Here is an 18,813-nt window from a genome sequence, read left to right as displayed (position 1 = left end):
ACACAGGTTTGTACAAATTTTATAGTCTCAGCAGTGGAGTATTGAGTAGTGAGCGTGCATAGAGGTCATGTTGGTTGCGTGCATTACTTCTTGTTTTCTGTGAAACAACTGTACCTGCTAATTCCAAGTCTTTTTGAAGCCCTCTGCAAGTGATCCCTGGAGCTTGGACAACTCTTCTAAATATTCTTTGGACTCCTCTGTCAGAAATCTTGCGAGGAGCACCTGGTCATTGCCGGTTTAGGGTGAAATGATGTTCTTTCCACTTCTGGACTTATTCCTTGTGCCATTCCACTTTATTACATTTAACCTAATTTATGGATGGATTTGATTTGATTTCCTTGTATGTGTAGATTACTTGGGTTATTACCCACATTCCGTGCAAATTTCATGTCCTTTAGCCCATTAGAAATATATTTACTGAGAAAAACAATGATGTTCAATAATTACTTTCCCATCTGATTATGATGCATTGGCTAGCAGAATTGTGGGCAGAGCATTTGCTTCATCTACGTTTCTTAACTATGCATGGTGCTCATGTGGATTAAACAAATGTTTTTTTGAGAATTTTAATAAATTATTTTCTGGGATACTTTGTAGAGCTTTGGTTGGTGCCTTTAGCAGTTGTGATAATCATCAGTCCAGTGTTCATACATATTATGGACAATTTGCGTGAAAACTTTATATTACATGCAGCAAGCATGAATACTTTTATTTTAGCCAACAAGCACCCTCATAAAAGCAGTGGTTGACATGCATTTTCAAAGCACTTGTCAGACATTCAAGAAGAAATTTCATATGTTACCACCAGCTCTTTCCCCATCTATCCTTGTAAGTTATAAAATATAACAAGAAATGAAGGTATGTGCTTGTCACAGAGCCACTGACAGTGATAAGATTTTGTTATATGATATGATCCTTCCTTGCTCCCAAGAAAAAAATTTAGTGGGGTAATCTACGCCGTTGCATCAAAAAAATTTATAGGTGTAGTTCAATCGACCAAGGGGTCGAACGCAAGTTAAGGGATTACTATCATAAATATCTGAAAAAAAAACACATTTTGGCTGGTGTTAGAGTTAGTATGAAAGGTACCAAAAATTGTGTGAAAGATTCATCATGGAAATACAGGTTATATGGAGCTATTCACCCCTATAGTACAGGGTAATACCCATGAAGAAACTCTCCACTTATTACTATATGTGTACATTCTTTGCAGATCACATGGTAATGGAGTGACCATTGTGCCAGACTAATGTGGGGCAGGCAGCCAATGCAAGCCTTGCTGCAGAGTGTTTTATGGGATGATAAATCCTGCATGGAGATGCATCCAAAATTATTCTCTGTTTGTGCATTTACGCTGTAGCAGGCACTTTTATTTCAAGGACACCTTGCCTGCAGGGGAATGCTTCAACAGAGGAAGAAAAAAATGTATAGTAGATGCTGACCAAGCATTGTGGCAGAATTAGATGACTAGGCACAAATACAACGGAGTAGAATAACTAAATATTCATGATAACCTTTAGTATTGTATTATATCTTCTTTTTGTCATTATAGGATAATATTTATTAGGTGATCAATATTGTTATTTGACTAAGGAAGCAGAAACCGCCCAATTAAAGCAATGCATGTGAGGTTTTATAGCAGGAACAAACTTTAAAATGTATCTCCAACCATAATCATATATTAGTAGGTAGAATAAAACTGCTTATTAAGCTCGTTTTTTTTTAATCACCATTCTCATGATCATTGTAACTCCACAAGGGGAGATCCTGCATGGAGCCCTAGACCGAGGCAGATTGACAGTTATTTTATGTTTCTTCCTTTTGTGAATTATCGCAACAACTGTTGTCTAGCTTCTCACCAAGCTCCTTGGCAATAGTCTTGTAGCCCAGTCCAGCCTTTTGTAGGTCTACAATCTTGTCCCTGACATCCTTAGACAGGTCTTTGGTCTTGGCCATGGTGGCTAGTTTGGAATCTGATTGATTGATTCCTTCTGTGGACAGGTGTCTTTTTATAAATGTACTGTAACAAGCTTGGATTAGGAGCACTACTTACAGAGGGTGCCCCGTAATCTCTGCTCATTACCTGCATACAGTGAAGACACCATGGAGCCTAAAATATTGCTGGTTGGTAGGGGAACAAATATTTTTTGCATTCATTACAATGCACATCAAGCTCTGACTTTTAAGCACTGGGTTTTTGAGGGTTCTTTTGTTGTTATTCTGTCTCTCACAGCTACAATAAACCTACCATTACAATTATAGATCGGTCATTTCTTCGTCAGAAGGCAAACGCACAAAATCAGCAGGGTATCAAATATTTATTTCACTCACTGTATGTGCCATAATCGGCAAGTATTAGTTCTGTGCATACATGCTGATTATATGGCAGAAGCTCACCACCCACCAATGAGTTTAGTTGCCCTTTTAAGCATCTGTAAACCCAAATATTAAAAACTTGTATCTACTTTGGCACTATAAAGTAATGTAAAAATTAATGTTTCTATTATTTTAAGTCTGTAGCATTAAGAAAAGGTTTTGTTTCAAGACAAAATTAAAAAAAAAATTGGTCCGAAGATTATTTAAATGTAACCCCAAGTGTAAACCAACACATAACAGACACCACTGTGTCATGACTAGATTAACAAAAATGAAGCCACATGTGAAAAAATAGGTACACCCCATGATTCTACATCTTATAGAACCACCTTTCCAGTAATTGTTTTCTTTATGACTATATGTAAATCCAGAAGACTCACTACTTCCAAATATTTAGGATGCTTAAAATGGGGCATTGAACCACCTAAAAGCATTTTACAAAGCATCTTGTTGTTTTTATATTGTCAGATCTGTTAAAGCACCTGGATTATTTTAGGCAGTTTATTACTGAAAGGTATTTGTGCCTGACTGCTGCTTTAATTACAGTAAAGTGTTTTAGTTCCTCATTTTATTAATGGCAGTTACCATGTTTAGAGTTAATTTATGAGAGTTTAAAAATCTGTGTGCAAATTAGGAGCAAGAAGGTTGATTCAGTATTCAGGATACCATTAGGTATGCTAACAAAATGATCCCCATACATACTCTATATTAGGTCATTAGGTGTCTTTTCTGATAATGAAGTAACCATTCTGAGTGGAGGTGTTATCAACAAGTGTTCTCATTGCTGAGTTTTAATACAGCCTAAAAGTTGTCCTTCCAAACCCAGACCATCAGTAGTTACACAGATGCATGTATGGGATTTTTAAGGCATTGAAAGTTTCTCTGACAAAAGTTGTTTTTTTGTTTTTTTTTTTGCATGAAAGAATTTTTTAAAATGTTGTATTTTTCCTGACATTGCTTTTCATGGTGGGTCAATCCCCCACCATGAAAAAAATCCATGATTGATAGTAACTTAGTATTCTGTGAAAGCCAACCATAGGATCCTTCGGGGCAAATGTGTTCTACTCATCAAGGTCAATGTTTTTTTGTAAATCAAATACTTCTCTGTATGTAGTAAAAAAATGCTGCATTATGGTACTAATGGTTGTATAGGGTAAGTATCATTGCTTTGGTAACCTCTTCTTCTATTGTACTGTTCGGTGACATGACATACGAGTGACAGTCCCTTTATTAGGCCTGAAATACTGCTGGCTTTATGCTACAGTGGTACCTTCCTTCCTAATGGACTACTAGTGGACAACACTAATTTTCACTTTTGTAAGTTTAAAGTGGAAGTAAATGTTGGCCTGTTACTTTAGTCCAAAGGAAGCACATACCTGCCAAAAGAGACCGCCTCCAACTCTGCGCTGTCCAGGCTCTACTTGGTCTCTGGTGTTTGACTCTTCATGCAGCAGCCTTCCAGGTCTAAAGTCTTCAACCATCATTATTGACTGGGTCACAATGATGTAACTCATGCACATGTGGACTGGAGTTACCACATACCGAAATCACACCCAGGCATGTACATGTGCGACTCCATGTACCCATTCAGTAAAAGAATATGACAGTTAAGGTGGAGCAAGAACTGTAAAGTCTGTCTGCCGCTTATTCATTACAGAAAGGTTATTTCCAATATACGTTTTCTCCCTCCTAACCTTTTTTTAAACCTTTTTTTTTGTGTGACTTTTTAAACCTTTTTTTTTTTATTAGGCTGTTTCCCTGTGCTATGTTATTTGTTTTTTTTTTTTTTTGTTTTTTTTTGTACCTTGATCATTCTTTAATAACTGAAGTTATAATTTCGTTTCTTTTCTCTTGTAGTCACAGAGATCTCCAGTCTCTTCCCAGCGAGCTGCATCTCACAGACCTGAAGTGGTGGACGATTTTCTGCGCAATTTTCTGATTAAAATGGGGATGATGAAAACCTTGGAGTGCTTTCAGACAGAATGGTAGATTTTTCTTCTGGCTAGAGTCATAACATCTGAGCATGCTAAAAGCTATCAAAATTGTCTAAGGCCTGGCATTTCATCATTGTTATTATTGGAATGGGGTTAAGAAAATAAAAGAAAGAAGATCTGTAATTTTGCTCAGATAAAAACAGTGTCTTAGATATTTCATCCTCATGCCCTATGAAAACTCTAGTTACGGATGAACTATGGCCTAATTATAAAGCAGGGTATTGGCTTTAAACTTCTTTAAAGAAGACTAGCAGTTTATTGCCCTTCCTTGCAGCTCTGAATAAACTGCTAAACACTGTAAAACTGGACACATTCAGATGTCACCGCATCCATTACATCTTGCTTCCTGGCAGACCTACACACTGAAAGGGCTAAGGAATGTCTCCTTCTCAAAATGCTTAGTGCCTGGCTGCACACCTGGCTACTTCATTGATTTTAGTACTATCAGTCTCCAAACTGAAACATGTACAGCAGAGTTCTGATGATCTGTCACTGTACTAGCTGCATGCTTGTTCAGAGTCTAAAAACATTTGAGGCAGCAAATATCCTATAAAAGGGGAGGTTAGAAATGGCAGTTTTCTTTTTTCCTTCTCCTTTAAATATTTCTTAATATTTTGTTTTACCCTTGTACTTTTGATTGCACTTATATTGTATTCAGATCAATGAGCACGTCTGTCCAGAAAACCTAATAAAAAAATTCTTAAAAATATTGTTACAGTATATTTATAGATTCGGCCCATTTGTGCAGGTGCTGCTTCCAGCACTTCCACGCACGCATATCAAATATATTGAATAAAATGAATATACTGGATAGGGGAATGGTGATTGTGGGAAGTTAAGTTCCTTAGCGATCTGCTTACTTTCCAAGTATTAACAATATATTTACCTAAAAACAGCACTAGCATAAAATACAGTAATATTCTATTTCATAGTAATGTAGTACATTATTACAATCCATAGCTGATTTGACTTAAAGTCTTTATGTCTTCAATTTTTATATTTGTGCATATATTTTACTCATTTTAGCTTAAGACTGCATACACACGTGCACTAATTGTTGTTGGAAAGGATCTTTCATGATCCTTTCCAACGACAAAAGACTCGAAGATGCATGAACAGTGCTGTACATACAGCACCCTTCTTCTTTATGGACGGGGGAGAACGACGGAGTGGCACCCCGCTGCACTCTCGCCTCTTGACTTTTATTACAGTCGTTCACCATCCGTGGATCCACCTGGACGGATGTCAGAAAAACGGACGACGAGTGCTTTACACACGCCAGATTCTTGTCTGATATCAGCCCTGAGGCTGTTATTGGACGAGAATCATTTGATGTGTGTACGTAGCATAAGTGTTTCAGAACAAAGATATTGATCTAATAATATAATAGCTGACAGCTGCTAACTAACATTCACTACATTTACTAAGCTAAGTGAAATACTTTTGTAAATTGATAATTCACTGTGTTAAATGAGCAGCCTAAACTGCTTTAGTAAATAAACCCATGTTGGTGAGGGTGAGTCAGTTGTTAGGGCAGCATCTTTCGGACCTGATACTACAGTGTCAGAATCTCACACCCATTTATCAACCTGACTGTGTACTAACTATAAAGTGCAAGGACTCACCCGATTGATTAGGTAAGGTATATCCTGATATTACTTATTATTATTAGATTTGGTTAATCTAAAGTTGATTGCACAAAATCTGAAAATTGTATAGTGATCCATGATACTAAATAATGGGATAAATATAAATCTTTCACGTGTAAGCTTGTATAATCCCAATAGTTGTGAATAGTTCTCTTTAGCTGAAGCTCTACTACTGTGCACCTTGGCAGCTTTTCCCCAGCATATTGCAATCAAATCAGGAAACTGCAATCTGTGCAGAAGGTGCCATGCAGTAAGAAGGTGCCATGCAGTGTAAAGAGATGCCGGAGGGAATGGGGCTGCTGCATGCCCTTACAGAATGTGCCAATGGCATATTTACTACCACAGATGGATGAAGATTTTCTCTCCAATGCCTATACGACCAAACTGGGCAGTGCTGATCATGACATCCAAGAACACTGTTGGCAGATCTGATTTATTTTATTCCAATGACAGCAGCAATATTTTTTCATCAGTACTTTATTATTGTAAAGCAGATAACAAGAATGAAAGCAGAGAGTGTATATTATAGTTTACATTGTTTTGTTCTACATCAGAGTGTAATCTTTATAGATGCTCTCAGAGGTAATGAAGCACTCATAGAATTATTCATATGATATTCCCTATTGGAAGATCAAACCTCCCATTCCCAGTAAGCCCAGGGGATTTCAATGTTTCTGTTTTATATATTGAGGTATTTATGCATATATTTCCACTGGCATCTGTAGAAAGTAGGACATCACAACCATTTAAAAGGTAAAGCTATGGATAGGACTCTGCCCTTTTAAGAAAAGTGAGAACTCATATAAACTCATGCTATTATTTAAAGATGAACTTCACATAGGTAAAAGAGTTACAAGGTAACACAGCTTTGTAGGAATTATTTATCATGCTGACAGAAGGAGAGAATGGAGTGAAAAAAATATTGGCTTATCAGTGTACTTCTTCTCACTGTCAAAGTCACAGAGAGATGCATTGAGATATGCTTTGTTTCAGTTTTCAATGAAGGGAAAATGCTTTTGCATCAGAACATCACATATAATACAACCTAAGGGCAGTATTTTGAACATGTTGACCTGTAGTCAAAGCACACACTTTAAAAAAGTTGATTTGCTTAAGACAAAACCTTGATTTTGCAAAGTAGGTTAATGTTGGTAAAGAAAGTAAACTTTGGTTCTCAATAACAGGTGCAGGTGAAATCGAATAAAAATAGAGTTGGTTCCAGCATTTAATTGGCTTACTGAATTGAACAACACTTTACCTACTTTACTAAACTTAGTAAACTGTGTTTTCTACCAGCTGTGCTTTGTGATGTTTTGTGTCATGCAGACCCTGGAGTAAGAATCGATTAGCATGTTATTTAAGAAGGTCCCAGGTCACATATCAAGTCATGTGGGCCCGCTTATCATTCAAGGTATCTTGTCATTCAAAGCAGCTAGTAGGCTAGGATTAGCCATTTTGGTGATACATCACAGCATAAAAAAGCCACACAATATCCTCACATATTGGGGATAAAACAAAAGACTGCAATTAAGAAAAGTACCAAAACTCAATGTTTTCCAAATAGGGAATCTTTTTAGCAATATTAATGACTATAGGTCTGCTTTAAAAATGTTGTCAAGGTAATGACTGTTTAATATTTTAAACCCCAGGTGTGTGTCATGGCTCACAACAATTTCTAAATTTTCATTAAATATGATTAGACTCGTTTGTGATTCTTTTAGGTATGAAATGATGCAGAAAGGCCTCCTGCAGCCAGAAGCTGCTGGTTTTGTTCCAGATCTCTATTCTCACAACCAGATGTTAGATGAAGAAATAAAGAGTTTAAGAAAAGAAGTGGAGACATATAAGCTGGCTGCAAGGTATAGTAAGACTGTTCAACTTTATAAGACCACCACAACCTCATTAAACTCCAATAGTATTAGTTTCAGCACAGTGCCTGAATCCATTAGCACAACACAAGAGGAAATATAGCCCAAACCTTTATTTATGCTCAGTGTCTAATAAAAATATTACGCAAGCAGAGGAACAATGTGAACTTTGCAATTCAGCAAGATAATAAATCTGAAGAAATGTTGCTTGTAAATTTAGGGCAATACTAATTCTTGCATAGAATATGCTGTTCATGTTGAGCCATTACCTGCTTAATATTGTAATCAAACATTTTACATTCATAAAGAAGCTGTATTTATTTTCAGTGCTGTTTTGTATTTGCTCTATAGATCTTTTCTGATTATGCTTACTTTGCATTGCTTTTTTTTAATTTTGTTTTAGTAATTACACTTTCTTTAGTACACCCTTAACTTTGGAGGCTTAGTAGCTTGCTCATGACTGACACAGGGTATTCTGGACCCTTTGCATCTGCAATGGGTTTAACAAAGGACCAATTCACTCTACTTTATTAAGCCAACATAGCTTTTTGCATATTGGAGTGATATAAATAATTCTGAAAGATACCGCCACACACCTTGAACACCCAACATTTAAAATTGTGATCAGTTGTTTAAGGGCGCAAGTCAGACACAATTTTTTTAAGCTCTCCAAGACTGGAAAACAGAGACTATCATTGGAAAATCTGGTTGATCCAGCAAATCTGGGACAGATTTCTTAAAAATCATCTGTTATTGTATATCAAAACATTGCAAAATATTAGACAACGTGCCAGTTCACTGAAGCCTGTGATGTCAACAAGTAGCTTCAGTATGCCTGACCTGTAGAATATAACAAGGATCAATAAATGACAAAAAGAGCCTAGCTAGGAGAAAGAGATGGAGGCACAGTGTCCTGGAAAACAAAGAAAACATGTCAACCTGTTGTTCATATGTCACCATCTAATGATTTATTGAAGCTGAACTGTAGTCAGACCCTTAAAATATCCACAAACCTCCCTCTCCTATCACTGTGTAGAGTACATTTTCTCATTACCCTGTACTGTGCAAAAATTTTTTGCACAGATGCAAGGACACCATTCAGATGCAATGAGCTTGTCAATGCAGGGAAGATTGAGACCATGGACCTGATTGGGCTTTAGAGAATACACTTTCACCGGTGAAGCTAAGTTATCAAGCAAACCTGGAATGGATTTCTTCAATGTCATTTGCTATTTGCTAGCAAATGCTTTGAATCCTGGACTAGATCCATCCTAAGTTTGTTGGATCACCCAGCTTCACTGGTGAAGGTGTATTCTCTCCAGCCTTGGAGAGCTTTAATAAATCAGTGCCCCTCTCTCTACTCCTTTCACAGTTCAGAGTCCTAAAACTGGAAGCTGTTTTAAGGATAAGGACTTTGAGAAGGAGAGCACGGTCATCCCACTTATTACTGGTGCCATACAAGGTACTCCTTCCCTGCTGGCATGCTATTGTTAAAGCCATGAGGGCATCTCTTTATTTCTCCCAATTACCAAAATCATAACAACCTTCTACCTGTGTAAACACAGAAATCTGGCCAAACCTGAAATGTGATCCTTACACCTCCATTCTGAACTAGTCTCCCAAACAGATTTACAATAACCCGTATCAGCTTCTTTGTGTTATGTCTGTCCTCTCACAAGCAAATTGTTGGCACAGGCAATGCAATCCTATTGTTCCACAACCTACTGAACTGCCTTGTGACTCCACTGAGTGAAGGTTTAACAGAGGTCTGTGTAAATTAAACAGGGAGAACAAAGTTTTTATCATCTCATAGCACTGCATCTTGCATAGTGTATCATTTAATAGGCATTGTTTAATGGATTGCATTTACAAGCAGACCACTAAAAGAAGTGCCCACAAATGTAGCTGGGACTAAATTACTGACAGGTCAGCACAGATGGGGAGTAGCAGTTTGGAATTTTAATCCATCAGACAGGGACATGCTGTAGGTGGGTACCTCCTGCAATTTTTAATGCTCCTTGTGTGGAAGTCACAATGTGCAGGGAAGTGGGACTATCTGGTTTCAGCCCTGGGGATAGGACATTACTGTGTAAACAGAAAGGTAAGGCTGTAATATCATAAGCTACAATGTGTTCATGAACATATATTTGCTATTTTAGTAACCAAAGGAAACATAAATCGAGGTAACTGTGGAAACTGCAGGTACCATGACGAAAACCCTCAACAATTTGTATGTGCAACACTGCTCATTCCTAGGAAAATGTCAGAAGCCCTTTTACACGCCACTGCTTTCATATCTTTTTATTCCATCTTAACGGAACAACACCCACTGTAGCTGTTCATATCTTTTCTCCTTTTATTGAAAAAGAAATATTATGATTGAGAGAATGAAAACACAAATTTATTGTAATAAAAGGTCTAAAAACGATTGCTCTACTCATAACTTTGTGTGCCCTTTGGAATGCCCAATACTTAATATAGAAAATAGCTTCTCATTAGCTTTCATTTCCAGATTTTCATCATGAAGCTTTTCCGAATGCAATATCACAAGAAAAATCCTCCAGTATAACTGCAGCAATGAAATATTCATAAAGTTGCTTCCTTCAATATTTCTTTTCATGGGGAAATATTTATCACTTTTAATATAACCTGTGTCTATAGGGTGCATTAGTGTGGAGATCAGTAACTGAGCGGAAGCTATGATACAAAAAATTAAAATTAATGTACATTTGGTTATGTTTTATATAATTAAAAGCCAGCCGAAGAGCTTATTTAAAAGCTAAACTATCATTATTACTTTATCCTTATATTTTAACCCTCCTGTACATTTATTTTGTGATTTTGTTTATAAATGTATTATATCAATAATTAAACCACTGAAAGTATTAATGCTTTAGCTCCTTCAAGATCCTGATTTTCTGTTCCCCAAAAAGTAATCCATTTGTTTGTGTATTCCTTGCATGGTGGTGGCACACAGCTAAAACAGTATTGCCTCTTTCTACTTTCCATTCCCAAATATTTAGCATTAAAACAACATACAGTTTTATTATTCACACAATTGCTTTAATAAGGTTCAACGCTTGGGTGCTAATGGCAGCATGCATTGTGAGTATCCACTAGTAGTTCAACTGGACTTGTTCTTTTAACATTTTGTAGCTTGTCCAAACCACTTCTTTAGCTTCAATGAGTGCCAGGGAAATACCCCAGTATAGGACACAGATAGGACAGACACCTAAATCTAGTCACTATGGTATGTGAGGCGGCACATGTTAATGTCTTTTGTGCCTCCTGCAATCCACTTGTCTTTTTTCCAAAATGTGCATTCTATTGTTTTCAGATGAATGACCTTAAGATGTAGGTAACCTGCTGAGTCTTGAACTGTAAAATATGCCCATCTATGTTGGGCCAATCATTGGTTGCAAGGTTGGTATGTCTCCCAAATGTACACACAATCCTTACTAAACTGTACTGCCTATAGCAAGATATTTTGTAGTGTTTGGGATCTTTTCCTGACATTTACACTGGCTTTCTGGATTGATAGCAGTGCTTCTGTGGCCTCTTAAGTCACTCTAAAGCTACGTACACATGTCAGATTTTTATCGCCCGATAATCGGCATCGGCCAATTATCGGGCGAAAATCTGGCGTGTGTACAGTCGGTGTCGTCCATCGTCCGGACGACCGACCTGCCGGATCCACGGACAATGGACGACAGCGGATCCTAATGAAAGGGAAGGGGAGAGCGCGCAGCAGGGTACCGCTCCGTCGCTCTCCCCCTCCCCTCTCCATAGAGCATGAACGGTGCTGTATGTACAGCACCGTTCATGCATCGTGCACTCCCTTGTCGTTGGAAAAGATCGTGAAAGATCCTTTCCAACGACAAAAATTGGAAGTGTGTACGCAGCTTAACTATCAACTGGAGTATCTGAGAAGAGGAGTATGCAGGACACAAATTCAGGAGGATTAAGCTTAGGGAAAGTAAATGTTTAACTACATTTTTCATTAAAAAAAAAAAAAAAAGTATAGGAAATGGTAAACCCTCTGTCAAATTGTGTTATCTCTGTTTGTCTTTTTAACGGAATTTCCCCATTCTTTCCTATAGACAAAATGAAAATTAAATGAAAGTTTCTCCACACTGATGGGATTGAAGTGGCTAGACAGGATATTTCCAAAGAATATAGGTGTCCTTTGTTTCCCTCTGTAGTCATGTTCATTTTCAAGATTTTACTACACTTTCTGTACATTGGTGAACTAAACAAACAGGTTGTAAATCGTCCTAGGAGCTAAACAAACGGCAATAGAAACCTGACAGGGGTTTTGTAAATTCTATACTGTGTTTTAAAGACATCAATACAAGTTTTGTTCATAGACAATGTTCCAATATAGTGGGCAGCAGGAAATCAGCTCCTTCTATACATATCAAAAGCTTTCAGTGGCAGTAGCAACCTTATTATACCTAATAAAAATAAATGCATACTTTGTTAATGGTGGCCATTTCTGCTTTACTTCTGTCCTGCTCCTGCAAAAATGTGTAAGATGAATAGGGTCACACTGTAAATCTTCCTTTTGGCTCATAAATCCTATTTTGCCACAACAATTTATTTAGGGCCTCCTAAAAAATCTGTAGAATTCTTGGAAGTGGCTGGACAGAAGTGACTTTTCAAGAACTAGGCCACTGGAAAGGTGACTTTAGAAAGTAGGTAACGTCTTTAAATACCTGTCACTTTCTCAGTAGGTCTTATTTTAAGAGCTGTGGAAGTAATAAACTATATACAATTTAAGGAGAAATGTGAACATTTAATAGATTTGACATATTGTTAACAGGAATTAAGTGGTGCCATAGAAAATGAATAGCAGCAGTGAGTGGGGCATTTCCATGCATTACTCATAGTGGCTGTTGTCGCAGTGTGCTGGTGTAAATGGACTCTAAAGGGACTGGAAACAGGAACCATAGAGGGAAGATCTGGTCTTTTAAGAAAAAAAATAATCTCATCTTGCATCTCCAATTTAGCGAATTCCATGTGCCCCAAATATAAATGTTATGATTACACTGACTATTTATATTTGTTTAAAAAATAGTTAGAATGATTAGTGGGCAAAATCAATCTCTTTATGATCAACTGCTGTTCCTCTTTTATCTACTTGTTAAATATTAAACATTTACCAGATTTTGGCTTTTAGAAAAATGTTTTTTTTCATGTTCCTTTCACACAGCAAAGCTAAAGAATCAATGATAAAGCTTCAGAAAGAGCGAGATTTCCACAGAATGCATCATAAGCGCGTGGCCCAGGAAAAAAATAAACTTATTAATGACATCAAACGGTAAGTTACTCACAATTTCTGCATGGTATTGGTCATATGTTTAGCTGCCATCAAGTATACTATAGAAGTCAGCTTTCTTTTTATGTTTTTTTTTTTTTTTGTAAAAAGATATTTAAAAAAAATCTTCAATCAGTAACTGCATGTTTACCATACATAGTAGGGGTTAATATCTTTGACAGGAGGTGGGGGTAGTACTGTGGCTGATGTAGGTGCCGCAGGCTTTCTTGAAATGCTACAGTCTTTACCTTGTGCAGGAAACAATCTGAAATGTCACCAATAAAATTATTTTGTTAAGGTCTTTTAGTCTTATGACAAATATATTGTAATTTGTTTCCTGTAATGAGTCTTTGTATTTCTGGCAGATGCTGCACAAATAATAGATTACACTGCCGCTGTCATGTACATACAATGGCATTTCACTATTTGAGTGTTATACTCCAAAACATAACATAAAAAAACTAGCCTGATATTAAAAACTGCATGTAAAACATATTTGGTAATAGGTGATGGGCAGTGGTTTTAAATAAGCAGGAGCCTAAATTAATGTATAGTCACATATTTGCTACTCATTTAGAATAATAAACAAATCTGGATATTACACACTGAAGAATCTTACATTAGCAATTTACAGAATTAACTGCATACCATGGAGGATTGACCACACAGATCCTAATTTTTTAGCGGCCCTTTGGACCCATTAAACATATTTTAGCACTCTTTTAGAGGCCATTTTATTTGTCTGTTTCACATGCAAATATTGTTTGTGGCATTTTAAAAATAGTTTGCTCCCTCTTTCTTGATTGACTGAGTGAATGTGAACAGTGGCGGCGGGGCTCATGTCATGCAGGAAGGCAGCCGACGACAACTGTTCTTGGCTAACCCCTCACAGCTCACAGTTAAGAGCAGCTGACACTCGATAGGCTGTCAGGGGACATCTTTCTTGGACACTGGTTTGGCTGTTGTGGGACTGGACTGTGCAAAGGTAAATATTTGTAATAAAAAAAATAATAAAGATTATTTTTTTTATTATATCTTTATTTCTATGTCTAATTAGGCCTTTCTGAGAATGGGTAAGTGGTACTATAGAGGGGATATGTACATGCTTACTACCCACTTCTATTCATGAAGGTCTCATGCCTAATAAATGGTCTGTTTGTTTTCTTTTACATTTATTTAACCACCTGGCCGGTAAACCCGACCTTGGTACGGGGTAATAACACTTGCAAAAAGCGTTAAACCCGTACTTTTTTCAGGTGGTTAACAAACGTTGTATTGTAATCCGATTGTCATACATTGTATGACAATGGGATTACAATTGTAAGACTATACTCACCCGGTCCCCGCAGCTCCTCCGGACACGTCCTTCCTCTTCTGTGTTCTTCCGGCGAGTGCAGTGACGATCACCAGGGTTTCATTTAATCATAATTTTTATTTATTTGCATTCATACAATTTTATTTGCTTGCAGTATCTATTTAGGCATATATCTGTTATATCAGTTTGATCCCCATAGCAACTTGCCTAACATTGGAGACTTCATAGTATGTTTTGTCCTTGATACTTGTGGCATTGAGCTTGGCAGTTCTGCTTGTGGTTGTTTTTTATTCAGTCTTCCCCTCTTCTCACCTCGCTTAGGGTTACTAATAGTGGAGGTTATTTACGTATTCATTACTTTGTTCCACTATTGGCCTCCTTCCTACCATCATTATTAAATTTCCTATATAAGCAGACGGAGTATGCAAAACGCGTTACGTGAGTTTACTGGGACCTTATTGATATATTTGGGCTATCCTAAGTATGTATATATAAAATTGGTTGCCCAGCCTCACATGAGTGGTTGATGTAGGTTATTTTTTGATTGTTTTTATTTATGTTGAAATGCATTAAAATTGTGTACTGTTCTTTTTTTTTTTTTATTATGTATTAATAAAAACGGATGATTTTATTCTCTATGGTTGTCAGTTACCTATACATTCCTAAATACCCATTTCCTCTTTTCTTCAACAAATAGGGATGTGGCATCAATTGTAAAGTGACACCTATTGGGTCCAGAGTTCATATGGAATTATAATTTTTATTTGTGTTAATTTTATTTACCTTTTTATTGATTACTGGTTTGAATGTTATCAGTGGTGGCCACATTTTGTGTTCTAGGTTTTTTTTTTTTTTTACTTTTTCTTAAAGTGGGTACATTAGTTTATCTGTGAATTGGTGTACATTCAAGTATTTATGGGATGTGATACAGTCTGACTGTAATCTTAAAAAAGCAGATTTAATCCCTCAATAACATAGTTTTATTGATCCTCCTAGTAGGTTACTTTTTCTTCCGGCTTCTTTAACGGGATAACCACTCCATATGTTCTGCAGTTAAATCCTCGTCATCTCGTAATTCGACAGACTTTAAATAAATGACAACAAATAAACAAATTAAAGCCTAACTTTAGCTAACAATTTTTAAGCAGTTACAGCAAAATGTTTTATTTTTTAATTTGTGGAAACAAGATTTGATCCTGTGAATAAAAACTGACTGTTGTAAGCACCCCCTTAGTGTATATAGAAATTCCAAACCCCCTAGAGCAGTCACTTTTAATGAATTGTTTTATCTGCATGCAATATTGAAATACAATGAAATATAAATCAAGACATATACAATACTCCTATCTACTGTTTTATTAAGCACTGACAAGTTGTTTTTGTTCAGCAATATTTACCACAAGTTAGGGCAGTTCTGAATATAGGACCCTATGATATTGTGTATATGTTTGCTGTTAGCTTTAACTCAAATTAGTAATTCTGCATTTGCTGTTTATTCTTTATTTTGTCACCAGATTGCTCATAGAACTCTAATTACAACAATGACCTGTTATGACAGGTATACAATCACTGGCAGTAGTATGAGGAATTTGTCCTTAATTTATTTAACCATTTTTATTAATTACATAGAGGTGACCTTGTACTTGAACAAATTTAAACCTTTTTAAAGTAGTTTGCTCTTTATACCCAGTTAATGTGAAATAATAATATTTCTATACCCTAAAATGTATTGGCAGCCTCAACTTGTACAGATGCTCCCACACTGATTATTATGGGGATCACTTGGCTGTAGTCAATTTCATTTTTTTCTCTCTAAGACACGATCAGTAGTTGCGCACTATGTCTGACCCTATTTGTTTGAAGGGTGGTCCTTATTCTAGGTTAGTTAGGTTCATGTAAAGGAATTATACCTCAATAGTGCCCCAAAGGTGGCCTAACTGCCTGTTAAGGTCGTGCACAATTCAAATTGTATGGCTCTGGCAGACACAACACTTCTTATATAGTGTGGAGTTCAGCTTTAATCCTGTGCCCTGCACAGACTGCTTACCAAACGCTCAGGACATTTGTTGAGTTGGTGCTTTTGCATATAAAAATTCACATATCAATCCCAAAGTTTTTTCTGTCTTTGTGAACCTGTGGCTAATGCCCTTTACCGGTTTTTATTACTGCCCTCTGTATATTGATTAAAATTAGAATGAAAGCTTTGCTACATACTTTCATATTGGTAATAACAGAAGCTTTTTCTTTAGTCCATACAAATGACACATGGTTCTTTGCAATGGCCCAGTAATCAATGAAGCAAGAGCTATTGACTTTCATACTGCAAGTAGCATTTTAATTAACTCTTTTTCTGGAGAAGTCATTGTGACAGTCCTCTGCCTCTTGTAATGCTTTTCATTCAATTTGTCAGCAACACTCTGCACAGTCAAATCCCCAGGAACATCCTACGTCATATTTTTCTATAATCTGTTATCGATCATTTTACATTTTGTGTGGCTATTAAAGGTGCAATCAATGATCTTCTGTTCCAAAAGCTTATTTTAAGTACAACACAAAATATCTTTTTTTTTGCCCATGTAGTCCACAGATCTCCATCTCTGTTTTTGCAGATAAAGAAATGTAGCTGTCATTTCCTCTAGGGACTGCAATGATTTTGATTAAAATATGAAAAAGCTGTCATATATTTTCAGAATGCTTTGCTTTTCCTGTGTTACCATTTTTCGGAATAAGTGACAAAGTGTTGGGTCCCCTTAGGACAGACAACACAAAAGTTAAAATCAATTATAAGTCGGAATGGGAGTTTAGTCTTTTTGCAGAGGATGTGACTGCACAGAAACCATCTTGTCCTCAGGCTACTCATCCATGAAAATTTTGTATTTTGAAACCTTTTAAATTTTGTGCTTGAAGCAGAAATCCTTTGCTGCTGCACTGTGTTTTGTAGCAGAGGTATACAAAATGTTAAAATATGTCATAAAAGATGAAGAAAACATTATAGCAGCCTGAGGGATGAGGGGTTGATAGTTTACTAAGAACCATAATCAAGCAGAGAAGTCCCTAACCTCTTTGAGTTTGAGAGTTATGTTTAGTTATAACCACTGCTACCAAAACAAAGTATGGCAAATAGTACACAAGTAATATTTGTTAATAGTAAACGCTAAGAAATTTGAAATAAAAATGTGAACCAAAACCTTTTCTTAGTTTGAGATTAGACAAAGGAATGTTAAAAATGATTCAGTTTATTTTTTGCTGTCTGCATCCCATTCAGAAGATTATCTTCCACTTCTTGTTCAGGAGATGCAACAAGAAGTGCGAGGACTAAATATAGGGTTACACATTGCCTTCTGCGACATTGTTACTGATCTCAAAAAGTTATTACTAAGAAACAGGCCTTTACTTAAGGTGAGCTAGACTTGGTGGTAAAAGGACAACAACTATGCAGCAGGACAGTTATCTGGTCCTTCCTAAGCCCTACAAGATTACCTCTAGCTGGCTACTTGTGTACATGTTTTGACCAAAATGTAAGTAATAGATTCCATGTGGGGGGCATGTGGGCACATACTGTCCACCCAACATCCTGTAGTAGGACCTGTTCTTATAACCTGACATTGTGCAGCTTGATTGGCATTTGGCAAGGAACACCAGAATTAGCAGGTTTGCCATTGGTTCTATTTCTTCCTAAATAAGATCAGGGTTACTCTGAGCACATTGTAAAAGCATCTGGAAACCCTGTGAATATAATGCCTGCAACATCACCCAACACATGATTTGGCAGTGGTTCAATTTAGCCTGGGCAGCTTATTCTTGGAGGGTCAGTCAGACCTCTATGTCCTAGGTAATAATACCCTGACTGCTGTTAAATACAAGGATCAAATATTCATACCCATTGTCCTACCTTACACTGGTGCAGTGGGGTCTGAATGACTCCTAAAGGACAATGCCCAGCATCATGTGGCCCGACTGTGTGGGCATTCCTGGATTATTGATTGGCTCCCATGTTCCCTAGACCGGAATTTAATAGACAATTTGGGACATTATGTGCATCTAACTCAGGAGCTCACCCGTGCCATGATCCAGGTCTGGGTGGAGATTTCCCAGGGCACCATTCACTTTCTTATCAGAAACATGCCCATTTGTTGGACGTGCATGCAGGCTTCTAGAGGCCATACACACTATGTATTGGAAAAAAGGTCTGTCTTGCATGCTCTTCTTTAAAATCCAGGTCAGGTTTTAGGAATTGGAACAAAAATGGTTTGTGCACCTGGCTTAATCCAGTAAAGAATAGAATGTCCCAGAC

The 18,813-nt window shown here is 36.9% G+C and overlaps 1 protein-coding gene across 1 annotated transcript in view; it reads left to right on the top strand.

The window, feature by feature from the left end:
* The window catches only part of SPAG16 (sperm associated antigen 16), a 485,653-nt gene that overhangs the window by 12,834 nt on the left and 454,006 nt on the right, over positions 1 to 18,813 (top strand). Inside the window, exons 4-6 of the mRNA XM_072418546.1 lie at positions 4,234 to 4,361; positions 7,741 to 7,878; positions 13,100 to 13,207. Coding sequence (XP_072274647.1) covers positions 4,234 to 4,361; positions 7,741 to 7,878; positions 13,100 to 13,207 — 374 coding nt within the window. The remainder of the gene's footprint in view (positions 1 to 4,233; positions 4,362 to 7,740; positions 7,879 to 13,099; positions 13,208 to 18,813) is intronic.

The sequence above is a fragment of the Pyxicephalus adspersus genome, chromosome 7 (assembly GCF_032062135.1).
Source record: "Pyxicephalus adspersus chromosome 7, UCB_Pads_2.0, whole genome shotgun sequence".
NCBI classification, from domain to species: domain Eukaryota; kingdom Metazoa; phylum Chordata; class Amphibia; order Anura; family Pyxicephalidae; genus Pyxicephalus; species Pyxicephalus adspersus.
The sequence above is the reverse complement of the archived record's forward strand: the minus strand, read 5'-3'. Positions and strand labels throughout refer to the sequence as shown.